This window comes from Convolutriloba macropyga, chromosome 3 (genome assembly GCF_964194025.1).
Source record: "Convolutriloba macropyga chromosome 3, txConMacr16.3, whole genome shotgun sequence".
Lineage (NCBI taxonomy): Eukaryota > Metazoa > Xenacoelomorpha > Acoela > Convolutidae > Convolutriloba > Convolutriloba macropyga.
In genome coordinates, this window is record NC_134470.1 from 2,372,142 (window position 1) to 2,385,314 (window position 13,173).

Sequence of the window (13,173 nt, forward strand, 5' to 3'; positions counted from 1 at the left end):
TTCGACCTTTCGTCCTCAGAAGTGTGTTAAAAAGTAACGCAATTCACCAAATCTGTTTTGAGGAGATAGTTTCATGGTATTCCCCTACCTCAATCACTAGACGTGGCGATTTGGACTTTCCTCCCGTCCAGCTCTCCAAACTCTAACCACACCGCCCTACAATTTCTGATAAAAAGTCAAATGAAGTGAAATAATTTTTTTCTTACCTCATTAGCGAGATAAGTATGTGTTAAAAACTCTGAAAGTGAATAAAATTTGTTCATATGCAGCTTTTCTACAGCTTTTTTTCAGGTTTAGCTCTGATTTCCAGATCTAGCCGAAAGTGTTTCTCTCCATTATCTGAATTAGTATTGAACATAAAACGTCTGGAAGCATTGTTGACGATGTGTAGCAATTATTAGATCTCAATATGCTATCGCGAGCCATTTTGTTTTGCCATTTTGCTCTGTTTGACGCTTTTTTGAGTTTTTTAATATTCTGCTTCATTTTGTGTTACACTTTTCGTTTTTTTTGTTTGAACGTGTTCCTCTACTGATTTTAGACATCTTCCGATTTGGTTGATTTGAAAATTGAGCTGTTTTTGTTTGAATACTTTGTGGCCTTTTTTTTGCAGTTATTCCATTTCACTCTTTAACTAAAAGCTATTCAATGGGTTTTACTATTGATGGCTGATAATGGAAGGTTAGACAGGACATTTTCCCGGAAATAAATGACAGTTTTTTTTGTTTTTGTTGTTTGCCTTCTTTTATATTTAATTGCATCCATGCCATGTTCTAGAAGAGTCAATGATTGAGCAGAAGAAGTCAACTGGCTTTCTTAGAAGGTTTTCTCTGAAAAAGCTTTTTTTATATAGCTAATTGATGTTTCTGTGAATAATTTTGATTTTTTCCTTCGTCCTCTTTCCGCTGTTCTGTGTATGTACCATTTTGTCGCTTTTTTCTATTTTATCCGTTTAGGAATGCAAATTTTCAAAATTGGCAATTTTTTTTGCCAGTTCTTGGGATCGGTAGCAAATTGGGATCAGATGTTTTAACTTTTGGGTAGTTCGAATGAGTAGTTGGTTTGGGCCTAATTGAATATCTACTTCGTGTTGCTTCCGGTGAACTTCGGCTTTGCTTTTCACGTTCAAAAAGATTTTAATTGGCGGCTGTCTTTAAATTCTGTTCACGTGTTTCTTGGCTTCTTTAACTTTAATCGAGAAGTTCATTGAGAAATTCAATTGTAGTGGTAAAAAGACTTTGCTGCAGGAGTCACGATAGAGTAGTTAAGTGGGTTACTTCAATGGTAAAAATTTTATTCTTCAAAGCTGGTGTCTGCGTTTTGAATTTGCGTGTGAAAAGTAATTTAGATGTTATCGTATTTGATGTCTCAGACTGATTTTCTAAAAGAAGAGCAATGAAGACTTTTTTTCTAGAATTTTCTTTTGTTTTATTTATTTTTCTGTATGTACGGTTATCTGCAATAATGACCATCCAGATTGGTTCTTCTCATGTGATTGATAGTAAGGTCCTGGTTTTATTCAATTCTTTGAATTGTTATTTACGACAAGTCCTGCTATGTTTTTTGCAGTTGTTTTACCTTTCGATCACGTTTTTTGCTTTGTACACCTCATTGTCGTAGTGCATTAGTCAGTCAATCTTCTGGCTATGTTCTTCTTTTGTTGTTTCAATCCCGATTAGCATAAAGGGGGGGGGACAACGGCGACTGTTTTCCGGAATGTGCTGGCTATGTTTAAAGAATGGATTTTTTAGGGAGACGGCAGACGCGGCCATGAAAGGCAACGGTCGCTTTGTGGCAATCAATGCTTGTGCTAAGGGAATTGTGTCTGCGATTGCACACCTTGTGCTAGCATGTAGAGTCCAGCAGCAGTCATCCACACAGTCTGTCACTGCAGCCAACCAGGTGGCGTCTCTGGCCAAACAGGTCCAGGCAGCAACTGGGGAAGTGATTGCAGCAAGCCAACAGGCACAGAATCTGGAGGACAATAGCTGTTAGTTTTTGACAGAATTGAAGATCAAAATTATTTCGATTTTTTTTCGATTCGATAGTTCTCGAACTATATCTCTGCATATTTGCATATTCTGCGACATGTAATACCGAAACATTTTGATTGGGAACGCTACTGTTTGCAGAAAGCATTATGGCATTTCAGCAGCCTTATATGGCGTATCATATAACGAGCGTGTTTCCTTTGTCGGGGTCATGTTTTCTTTTCTACCGTCCTGTGGATGCTTCTAATAGAATAAATATAAAGTGAGAAGTATGAAATGGTCTGTTGTAGTGAATTATTAGTTGAGAGTTGTGACCTTTTTGTGTAAGAGTACTGCAGCGATGATGTTTGTTGATATTTGTAGGGTTGGGTGTATGACCTTTGTTGTTGTTGTGTTTCAGCCCTGATGGATTTCAGTGGCCTTAATTTGCACCAGGCCAAACAGGCAGAAATGGAATCCCACGTTAGTATCACATTTCATACACCCACTCCTTCTCTATATCTGTTTGTGTGTCTTTTGCAACCCATACTTGTAGTATTCAATTGCATAAGAGGTAATAGTTTGTTCCGCAATAGTTGTCTCAACAAATGATCGGTAATCGGGGTCGAACTGCTGAGGTATTAAAGTTTTTTGCAGTTATCTAGATACCCCCCTACCTTTGGAAACACGGGCGCACTCTTCTCAAAACGATAAATTACCGATGTGGGGGAGGGAGGAGGGAATTTGCGTTCACGCTCCATTTGACTCAGGCGGAAACGCGAGAGTGATTTGAAATTCGAAGTTGATGTTCGTTCTAAATGTTATGGTATTTGACTGCGACTTTTTAGCCGTGATGGTGGAAGTAGTAAATTTTGTCGTAAGTTAGCTTCTTAGCTTTTTACACTTATTCAGCTTGCTGACTTAATTTGCTTCAATACAATGAGTTTTCTCAACACTTTTCAGAAAAGTTATCAATTGCTCTCAAACGAAGTTTGTAGCAGTTGTTAGTCTTACTGGTCTTTTTAAATCCGATTTTTCAAGCTCCACTTTTTATCTGATAGTTTTTTTTGTCTGATCACCTAAACCACCCCCCCCCCCCCCCCCCCTATACCCCCAATTCACCATCCCCCAATCCAACCCCCAATACTTCCTCCAACCCCGCACTCTACCTCCGCCTCATTCCAGCCGCACAAAATATCCCCATGATACGCCCAGCGCTCTGTTCATGGGGATAGTCCTTCCCGCCCGCCCCTCACAATCCGCTTACTCCCCTCAATGAAGCATTAGCTAGTTCTCGCTGAGATGCTGTCTAAAAACTGACGAAGCCAGCCGCTAAGCTGTCGTTTAAGAGCCAGAGATCAATGTATTAATCGCACGAGCTCCCTAAAGAATTTCCTTAGCATGATTAAGAGGCATCTTGAAGTGCATGTTTAGCAGCTTCATTGCGAACGTATGGATAAGTACTTATCGGGAGTACTCAATCCGCTAAAAGGTACAAAAATAAAAAATGTACAGAAATGACCTTTTGAGCGACTATTTTGCTTCACTCTTTACTGTTTAATAGCCGCGAAGCGATAGTGGGGACATCGTGGTCTTTTTTACAATTCAAAGAATTTGAATTGTTTTGGGGCGCTGTCTTAAGATCTGTTCACATATTTTGATGATTTTTGAAGTCAAATTGGAGTAGTGATTTTAGTCACGCCGAAACAGGAAGTGGAGCGAAAAAGCGAGTGGTTTTAAGTTTTTTCACGCACTGAATTACGCAATGTAGTGAATGCGTTCGAAGTGAATGTAGTGAATGCGTTTGAGCAAAATCAAAAGAGACGGGATAAACCGATAAAACCCGGTCATTGTCATTGACCAATAAAGCCCGGTCATTAAGTGATTAATAGCCGCGAAGCGATAGCGGCTATTATTAAGGACATCGTGGTTTTTTACAATCCAAGAATTGGATTGTATTGGTGCTCTGTCTTTTTTTATTTTTATAGCTGCGAAGCTGTAAGCTGAGCGTAGCTATATTGCCGTGCTCTTGGTTTTTTTTTGTTTCGTCGTCTGACGCTCTTTTTTCGTTTTACATTTGTTCACACAAAGCTGAAGTCAAATTTTCTGAATGACTTCTTCCTCTCACTAACGGCATTTGCGCGCGTGACGTCATTTCTCACTCGCTTTAGCAAAAGTGTTTAGGTTATTTGCGTGATTAGATTTTGATCATACGTGACTTACCTCACTCAATAAAATGACATTTGCACTTTAAAACTCAAGTTTAATTTGAATTTGTTTAAGGTCAAAGGAACTCCTATGTGCAGTAAACTTCCCTAATAAGAGGCGTCTGTGGAATGAATTTTGACAAGCTTTATTAATTTATCGCTGAATGTTTTTTAGCCTAGTTTTTTGAGCTGCGTCGATTTTTTTTCCAATTTAGATCTGTATCTGTTTCTATCTCTATTATATGGCACGCAGGTCTATTCTTTCGCAGCTATTCCGGCAATCTGCCGGCTATGTTTGTAAGATGTTTTCACACCTTTTTTCATGACTTTGAGCTTTCAAAACGGGATAAACAGGTAAAGCTCAGCGGGCATCAAGTTTCATTAGAGGCCCTTAGCCGCGTTTAGTAGTTCTTCAAGTACTTAGAGTGGTGAAGCTACTGGGAAGGCCGTAATTCAAGGTTAACAGGTCATTTTCAGAAGTTTTTGAGCCCAAAATGTTGCAATTTTTTCGTCTTTTTCGGATTTTTTGTTAGACCAGTCGGAAATTGAGGTTTGTTAAAGTTGGTAAAGGTCTTTTGCAAGACGTAGTTACTTTTTATGGCGATTTTAAGAGCTATATGTATTGCTACACCGAACATAAACACGGTAATTAATTCTAATTTTTAAAATTTTTTCAAGTTTTTTGAATATTTTTGTTGTTTCAGCTCTTGGTGTCACAATAATAGGTTATTTTATAGTTTCTAGTGGTAATGGAATGGTTTTCAACTTCACCAATTTTACCAATTTTTTTGATAAAAACTTGCAGTTTTTTCCAATTTTCTGACATTAATTGTCATTATTCGAGTTCTCCAGCTCCAGGGGGCAAGAAATCTCGTCTAGGGTTTGCTAATAGTTTACTGCAAAATTTTTATTGGCCATGGCATAAGCCAATTTTTTCAAATTTTTGAAAATTGTTGTCAATTTTTAGGTTTCTCTAACATGAACAGCCAAAACATTTCCTTTAGGTTTTGATAATAGGTTACTTCATAGGTTCTAGTGGTATTGGGGAATGTGTTTCAAGATTTTGATATTATAAATTTTAGCGATTTTCGAATTGTAATTTTTTCTTTGACTTCCTTAAATTTTAGTCTTTTTCGTCAGTGGCCTGGGGTTTGCTGCTATTGAGTTCGCTAGTATGTTATTGCTGAGTTTCGAGTGGCAACAAAATATTTTCCTGTTTTTTTTAGATAGCAAATATCAGTAATTTTTTAAATAAATCTTGCAATTTAAGTTTTTCTGATAGTTTTCAAATTTTTTTCCGAGTTTAACTATCTTTATTGGCCAACGAAACTTTTTAAATGTTGCAGATGAGTTACAAGACAGAACTCCACCGAGAAAAAATGAATCTGAACATTTTTTCCAGACACATTTTCGAAAAATTTCTTTAAATTTTTCCTTTTCATTTGAAGCATTTTTCATATTCCTTTTTGAAGCGTTTGTCATTTTTTTCGAGATTATCTACTTTTAGTGTCAAATTAATCTCTTTCAAGTCTTTTGCGTGAGTTAATGACTATATTGCATCGTGTCATAAATAGCCTTCAGGTTAAAAGCTTCAAGAGTTTTAGGAATAATTGTTTTTTTTATTAAGTTTGATTCTTTTAGTTTCTCAACGTTCGAGATTTCGTCTTTTTTGCTGGGATTGTTCAGTTGATCTGCAGGTCAGGTACATTATGTCTGTTTTTCATTCAATTCCTTGGATTGTATTTCAGGACTTGTCCTGCTATGTTTTTAATTCGTCGTCTCCATCGATGATTCTTACGACCTGACTTCTTGGAATTGACTTTTTCGATGACTTCTACTGTTTTGCACTTAAAATTTGTCTACGTGACGTCATTTCTGCTTTTAGGTCAATTGCGTGACTTACCTCACTAAAAAATGACTCCTGAACTCATTTATGGAACTTTAATTTTTATCAATATTTACTAGTTAAAGGTTAATAGTGTGCATCTAAGTAGTGCCAAACTGATATGCCCTAATTACTGAGTATTAGCCTTGAGTTTTTTGTTTTGAATATCAATTTTGAAAGAGCTCTTTTGTGGCTTTTTCCTTATAGGGAGTTTGTGTCATAAAATTGACAATCCGATTCTAAACCAAAAAGTCTAGTGGTCTATTAAAGGACTGGTGGTCGATATGTTTATCTTATTTCTTTAGTTGTTTCAATTCATGGAAGGCCACAAGCGTGTATTGCGGCTAATTTCCATTAATCTGCGGCTATGTTTGAGAATTACATGCAGACTCAAATATCTTTATGTCGCCGAATCCAATAGACCAAAAGTTGCGTTAGTAAAAACAATTAAGTCTGTGCGATAGGTTTTGCGACTCCAAAAAATTCTTTCAAAGGTTTGTGTTGAAGGGCAATCAATATTGATGTGGAATGTAATGATTAATGAGGTCTTTTACGTCTAGTTTTTACGCCAGACGAGTTGTTAATTGCTCTCAATGAGAAGCAATTATTGTAAGCGTGTGTCTTTTTATGCAATTTTTTTTGCTTTTTTGCGTTCTTCTAGAATAATCTTCGACTTCTCTAGTGGCTGTTTCACGCAATTTTTGGTTTTTGAGTGATTTCAATTGCTCACTTTGAAATAAAGTTTGTTGTTCAGAATATCCCTGATAGCCGATTGGTTAATACCTCCAGGGATGTTACGGAATCGGGCTGAGAAGATCAGGGTTCAAATCCTACCGTCTGTTGATGTTGCACCCATAAAGAAAAATTTATCGAGCAGCCACTGAATTAAATTGCGCCGGCTGTCATTCGAGAGCAATCTGTCCGATGTTAGTCGGTTTATGTTTTTTATAGCTGATGGCGGTGCTCTCTTTGTAGCTTTTCGGGGTTATCTTGAATACTTGTTAGCAAGCTACTTGACTAACGAATAGTTTGGAGTTTTTTGCTTGACCGGTGTGACATATTGAGTGGCTTTTTCACTCTTCGTTATTTGTGATAAATAGTGCTATGCACGTGCAACTTCAAGCAGCTGAACATAATTGATTGCATCTTGATGCTAAGTGTCTAAAAATAAGAGCTGAAGTAAATTTAAATTTTCATACTTTTGAGAGTGCCTCAAGTGATCAGAGATTTTTCGGAACTTGAAAAGGCTAGGTTCTATTAAGAAGTTGGACTAAAATATTTTTTGTGCAAAATATGTCTGTTAGTGAATTGAACCCCAGTAATCAAGATTCATCGGCTTGTAGTTGTTAGTTCTTTTTAATTGATCTCGAACAAAGTGTGAAGCAGTTTTTGTAAAAGTATGTTTTTATGCAGAATTTTAGATGGACGGAATCTTGGATCGTCTTGTTTTTTTTGCTTGTATAAATACATATATTCAAGCCGTTGTTCGTTTTTTTTACATATATTAAAGCCGTTCTTATTCTCAACAAGCCGAATTAATTTTTCGCTAAAACTTTTAGCGCAAATTTTGCGCAAATTTTTAACTCATTTCTGAATCTGGTTCTATCTTTATTGTTCGGCACGCAGGTCTATTTTTTCGGAGCTGTTCTGATATTATAGTTGTGTTATATCCTACAGCCTATAAATCTTGTTTGCAGTCCTGTTGGTCTTTTTATGCTGTTTTTCGTTTCACCAATAGTTCCTCTGAACGTTTTTGTACCGCTGAACATTTTCCTTTTTGTTCACAAAAACAGGGAAATTAGCTCTTTTGGAGATTTAATAGCCGCGACGTGAATGATCACCGAAGTTGCTGAGTATGATGGTGTGCTGTGTGTGATGGTCAATTTTCTAGTGGTTTTGATTCCCTCCTCTTCCCTCGCGCTCCCTCCCCTACCACCAAAATATTTGCTTTGAGTTGTTTAAATGGTAGGTTTTGACCCGAGTCTCAATGGAAACAATAAAAAAGTGACTTGTTGAATTTGAATGATTTTTAAATCGCCGCGTCATCTTCATAGTCGGCTGTTATTCCGCTTCGATTTTTACTAAAAAAACCACGTTGAATTCCCATTAAGTTATTAACTTTTCAAGATATTTAAGTTTCAAGCGCTCAAAAACTTTTGCTATTGAGCTTGTAATTGATATTGGTCTGTAATTCTCAGGCAAAGAGTCTCTTTTTTAAAAATTGGCGTAATAACAGCCTTTTTAAGATCTTCAGGAAATTTTCCTTTAGCTAAAAGTTGGTTAAAAAGCCATTTAATTTGATCAGCTATAAAGAAAAACCCATCTTTAAGAGCCCATGATGGGATCTCTAAAGGACCTGATGGTTTGTTTGAGTTTAAATTTTTTAGAGTCAGTAATAAGACTTGGTTACGAATCTAAAATCAAAACTGTTTTTAGATGTCCTATAGTTGGTGGGAAAAAAGTTGCAAGCGCTTTCAATATAATCACCTAATTGAGAAAATTTATAATTGAGTAATTGGGCAATTTTGAAGTTGTCAGTACTAACATCATCAAAACAGTTTTTGTGGCAGAAGATATTCTGGGAAAACTTAGTAGAGTTTTTTGAGTCGTTTATAATATTCCATTTTGTTTTTTTTCCGAATCTGCTTTTTTAAAGATGCTCTTTATGAAATCATTGCTCTCTAGTTTAATGTTGGATTTTTCAGTCCGTATGAAGACCGTTTTTATAGGGCCGTGATAGCGGATAACTTCAGGCAAAAATTTCTTAAAAATACGATACATGTCTTCAGCGTCAGATGCCGTGTAAAGGTGTAATCAATTTCTCTCAGGTCTTGTAGGTATAAATTTTCACAATATTTTGGTTTGTTGAAAAATAATTTTCTTCTTGGAGGCTGCTTTTTATTTATAGTTACACTAGTTATCATAGCTAGTTGCAATAGCTTTGTGATACAATGTAATGGGCGATTCAAAAGTAAAAATATTGGAATGAGGCAGCTCATCATCTTTGATTACAAAATCAATCAGATTTTTCCCCCTTGTTTGTGTTTTGTTGACTACTGATAGACCATAAGGTACAAGAATTGTGTCCATTTTATTTCTTTCGTTGGGGTTAAGATAATTTATATTGAAATCGCGAAGTATAAAATTTTGGTGTTCCGTAATCTTTTAGCAATGCTAATTTTTCGAGAAAGTTTCAGTTTTAGATTTTTCAGGATTATATGCAACATTCACAAGCAGTGGCGGAAATTTTTTGTAGGGTAGAGTGAGCTCAATCCAAAGTGTTTTGAAGTCTTTGCTCATTTTTGGAAAATCATTACGGTTTTTTGGATGGAAAATTTTGGGGATTAGAAGCATTACACCACCCCCTTCTACTTTTCAGATATTCGGTCACATCTGAAGCACGAATAGTAATTGCTGTCTATGCACCATAGATTAATGTCATCTTCATTTGTCAACCATGTTTCCGTAAAAACAAATACGGTATTGTTTGTGCATTCTCTTAGCATCTTTTTCAGTTGTTCTCTTTTATTGACTAAACTCCGGTAATTTAATTGAAAGAAGCATAATGGATCTTTAAGTTTTTTTTATTTCGGAGAGGAAATTTTCATAGGTTAGTGGTGGCCCAGGATTACGCTCAACATCAACACAATTTAACAGGTAAATGAATGATCCAAATAGAACATAACTACTTAAAAATTTCTTAAATTTTATCAAAGCGCTACGTCGTAGAGCAAGGCTTTTAATTTTTAATGAATAGAAAAAGTTTTTACAGTTCAGATATGCCCATAGTGGTCGCCCCATTGCTGTCAGAGACGCGGGACGAAGAAAGGCCTCAAACAGCAGCAAGGAAGCCAAAATGAACAAATATTGTTTATTGTTGATCATAAGGAGGGTTTCAAGTTTTTCTACTTTTTTCTGACCTCAACAGAGTTCACGTTAGTAAGGCAAATATCTATAGAAAGCATTGTTGTTGTATGGATATGCATATGAGGTGTTAGAGTACTGTCTGTTTACAAGAGGGTTTCTCGACGACTTTTCTTAAAAGCTTGAATTGTTAGAGATGAAAGTGTTTGTCGTATTGGCATAAGTAGGATGTGTCCCTCGGGTTTTCAAGATCCGACCATCGGAAGTGTCCAATAGAATTCGCATTAGATGGTTTTTTAGAAAAGGAATACCACTTCGATAATTTATGTGAATTTATGTTGTCGTGATACAGTTTATTGTACTCGCTGTTCTCGTAGTCCGTTAAATCAATTTCACGACCAATGTTATCTGTTTTTGCTCCGATCTCTTTAATCCATTTGTTTATATCCAAAATATTGATATCAGGATCATTTTCGTAGTAAGTTTTGATGAAGTCATTGAACTCGTCATACATCCTATTTTTTGCCATATTGGCGCTTGTATTTTGCAGCGGGATTACTGTCATCAGGTAAAATTTGTCTGGATTGAATTTTTCCCGACATAATTTGACCAGCTGTTTGTATTGTTCAAGTACATCTCTGGGTTTGCGTTCGAATTTGACTAAACTGTTTGTCCCATCTTGCAATATTACTGTTTTCATTTTTCTCTCTGGGTATTTTTTCAGTATTTCCAATTTTTCGATTCTCGTCGAGCTTCTATATGCATGAACTGTTATATCGGTTGGAATAGTTTTGTCGGTTTCTAATTTTCCGATAATGCTTCTCCCCGAAATAGTTTTTTGCCTCCGGGGGTTTCTATTATTGGGAACGTTCTTACCATTTGTTCCTCTATTGATACTTGCGTGGTGGTACTAGAGCTCGTCTCGTTACTCCCAAGGCAGGATAATTTTTGGTGGACAGAATCAATGTAATCTTCTATAAACTTTTCTTTGTGTTCTAGTTTTTCATAGACTTGCTTGTATAAATCATACATTTGCTCTCGATTGAGCTTCATGAAGGCTTCTTGAGGGAGTCTCATTTACTACTCCAATACTACCCGAAGAAATTTATTTGTTTTATACAAATTCTTTTTAGCTGGAGCAGATAAATCCACAACATGAAATTTCTTTTCGAACGTTTACTTCTCTGTTTGTTAACGTTAGGCATTAGCTTTTAGGGTACACAGTGTGTTTCTAATGTTCATTAGGTAGTAACAAACAGCTGCGATAACGAGAGCTGAGCTGAGCTGTTGTTCGCTGGATTGTTTAATTGCTCTTGAACGAAGTTCATAGCAATTATTGTAAACGTGTGTCTTTTTTATGCAAGTTTTTCGCTTGACATTTTGCGCTTTTCTTCTAGAACATTCTTTGACTTCTCAAGTGACTTTTTCAAGCTTTCGTTTTTCATTTTTGAGTAATCTCTATTGCTCTCACTCCGAAATAAAGCTTGTTGCTAATATAAATTGGTTGCAGCAGAACAAGAATAAGGTGCTGAGGGAGAAGTTGGTAGTGCTTGGGGTCACGGTTCGGGAGGTCAATGGTTCGAATCCCGGGCGGTGACAGGATTTTTTTGCACCCATAAAGAAAAATTGATGTAGGCTACAGCCCCTGAATGAACAGCCTCTGCCTCGCCTGTCGTTCAAGAGCAATTCTTCCGCCATTTGTCGGTTTATGTTTTTATTTCGTCAAGATTTTTGTTTCGACAATATGACGTCACGATTACTTCAAATGATCTTCTGTTCATTCATTCATGTTAATTTTTTGACTGCGTTCTGCGCTGCTTGTTGTATACCCAATCGGGTTAACAGAATCAATCGGAGCTGGTTTCTGGAAATCTGCCGTGTATGACTGATGATACTTTCAATTAAAGTACACTGTGTATTGCGTTTAGATCAAACTAATGGAGCTGGAGGCGAGTGTGGAAAGGGAGAGAGCAAAACTGGGGGACTTGAGGAAGCACCACTACAAGTTGGCGGCCGCTGCTGCTGCCGAACAGGGGGAGGAATAAACAGAACATCAGATGATGACATGGGGCACATTTTAGACTTACAGACGGACGAAGATCAAATAAAATGAACCGTGGTCGTAGCAACTAAACTCGGTAGTTCCTCAGTATCGTCTTATTAGCATTGAACTGACACACTGGAAATATTAGCATGAGGGGTAATTTTAGTTTGCACCTTGATTAGTTAAAACTATTTCTAATTTTGTCATGCTTCTTTAGCCTCTTTGCTTAAACTACAGTAAAAATGACTTCATGATATCTTAATGTTGGTTTCATTAACGGTTTATTGGAATCTAGAAAATAGTTTTTTAGACAATATGTATCCTAGTTTTCATTACATTTAAAACATGATTGTTGGTAATATCAAAACTTCGTGTTTCGACTTTTTTGTAGTCAACCATTGATACAAAATTTGGGGAACTTTTCTTTTTACCCGGTAGAATATCTGTATTGATAATTAATAGCCGCCTTCAGCCTCTCAACGGCTATTATTTAGGCGCTCTTTCTTATAGTTCAAAGAATTTGAATTGCATTGGGGCGCTGTCTTTTTCGACTCGAAGAGGAATTGGTGGAGCGTCTTTTTTGATCGACAGATTTCTTGGAGTGTATTTGAAACAGGAAGTGAAATGCGTGGAAAGTGTTTAGGTCAAATTGCTGAAGAACTGAAAAAAGAGTGGTTTTCTGTTCATGCTATATTTCGGAGAGTTAGAGCGAGAAAAGTGGGTGTGAAAACATTATCGTTAAACGTGTAAATTTTTTTGATCAGGTGCGGCATTTTTCAAGAGATCTTTTTTTATTTTAAAAATCCAATTTTTTCAGTTGAAGATATTTGTATTGTTTACCCAAACTAGTAATATTGCGTTTGAAAGCTTTTTTGACCATCTGATTAAAAATGATGTTTTAGATTCAATTTTGAGCTATTTTTACCATTTTGCCATGCTGTACGATTTTTTTTTTAGCAGTTTTTGTATTCTTCAATTTTATCTAGCATTTGTGGATTTCTGTAGTTCAAATTAGCTGGTTTAGTGGTTTTGGTTGGCTTTGCGGTATAATTGTTATTCATTTTGAGTTGGTTTTTGAAGGTAATTGATTAAATTTCAGCTAATTTTGGAACATTTTTGTCTGTTTTTTATGTTTTTTATGCTCCTTTTAAGCTTTCTGCTATAGTTTTTTTTGTTAAATTTTGACCCAAAAGGTGGCATTGA

The 13,173-nt window shown here is 36.3% G+C and overlaps 1 protein-coding gene across 2 annotated transcripts in view; it reads left to right on the forward strand.

Annotated features, from left to right (window-relative positions):
• The window catches only part of LOC142335865 (huntingtin-interacting protein 1-like), a 107,271-nt gene extending 94,992 nt beyond the window's left edge, over positions 1-12,279 (forward strand). The window contains exons 23-25 of one of the 2 annotated variants that reach the window (XM_075384195.1): positions 1,752-1,990; positions 2,392-2,453; positions 11,855-12,279. In XM_075384195.1, coding sequence (XP_075240310.1) covers positions 1,752-1,990; positions 2,392-2,453; positions 11,855-11,971 — 418 coding nt within the window. In that variant the 3' untranslated portion in view covers positions 11,972-12,279. The remainder of the gene's footprint in view (positions 1-1,751; positions 1,991-2,391; positions 2,454-11,854) is intronic. The other variant, XM_075384196.1, reaches the window with a different exon arrangement.
• Positions 12,280-13,173: the final 894 nt, after the last annotated feature.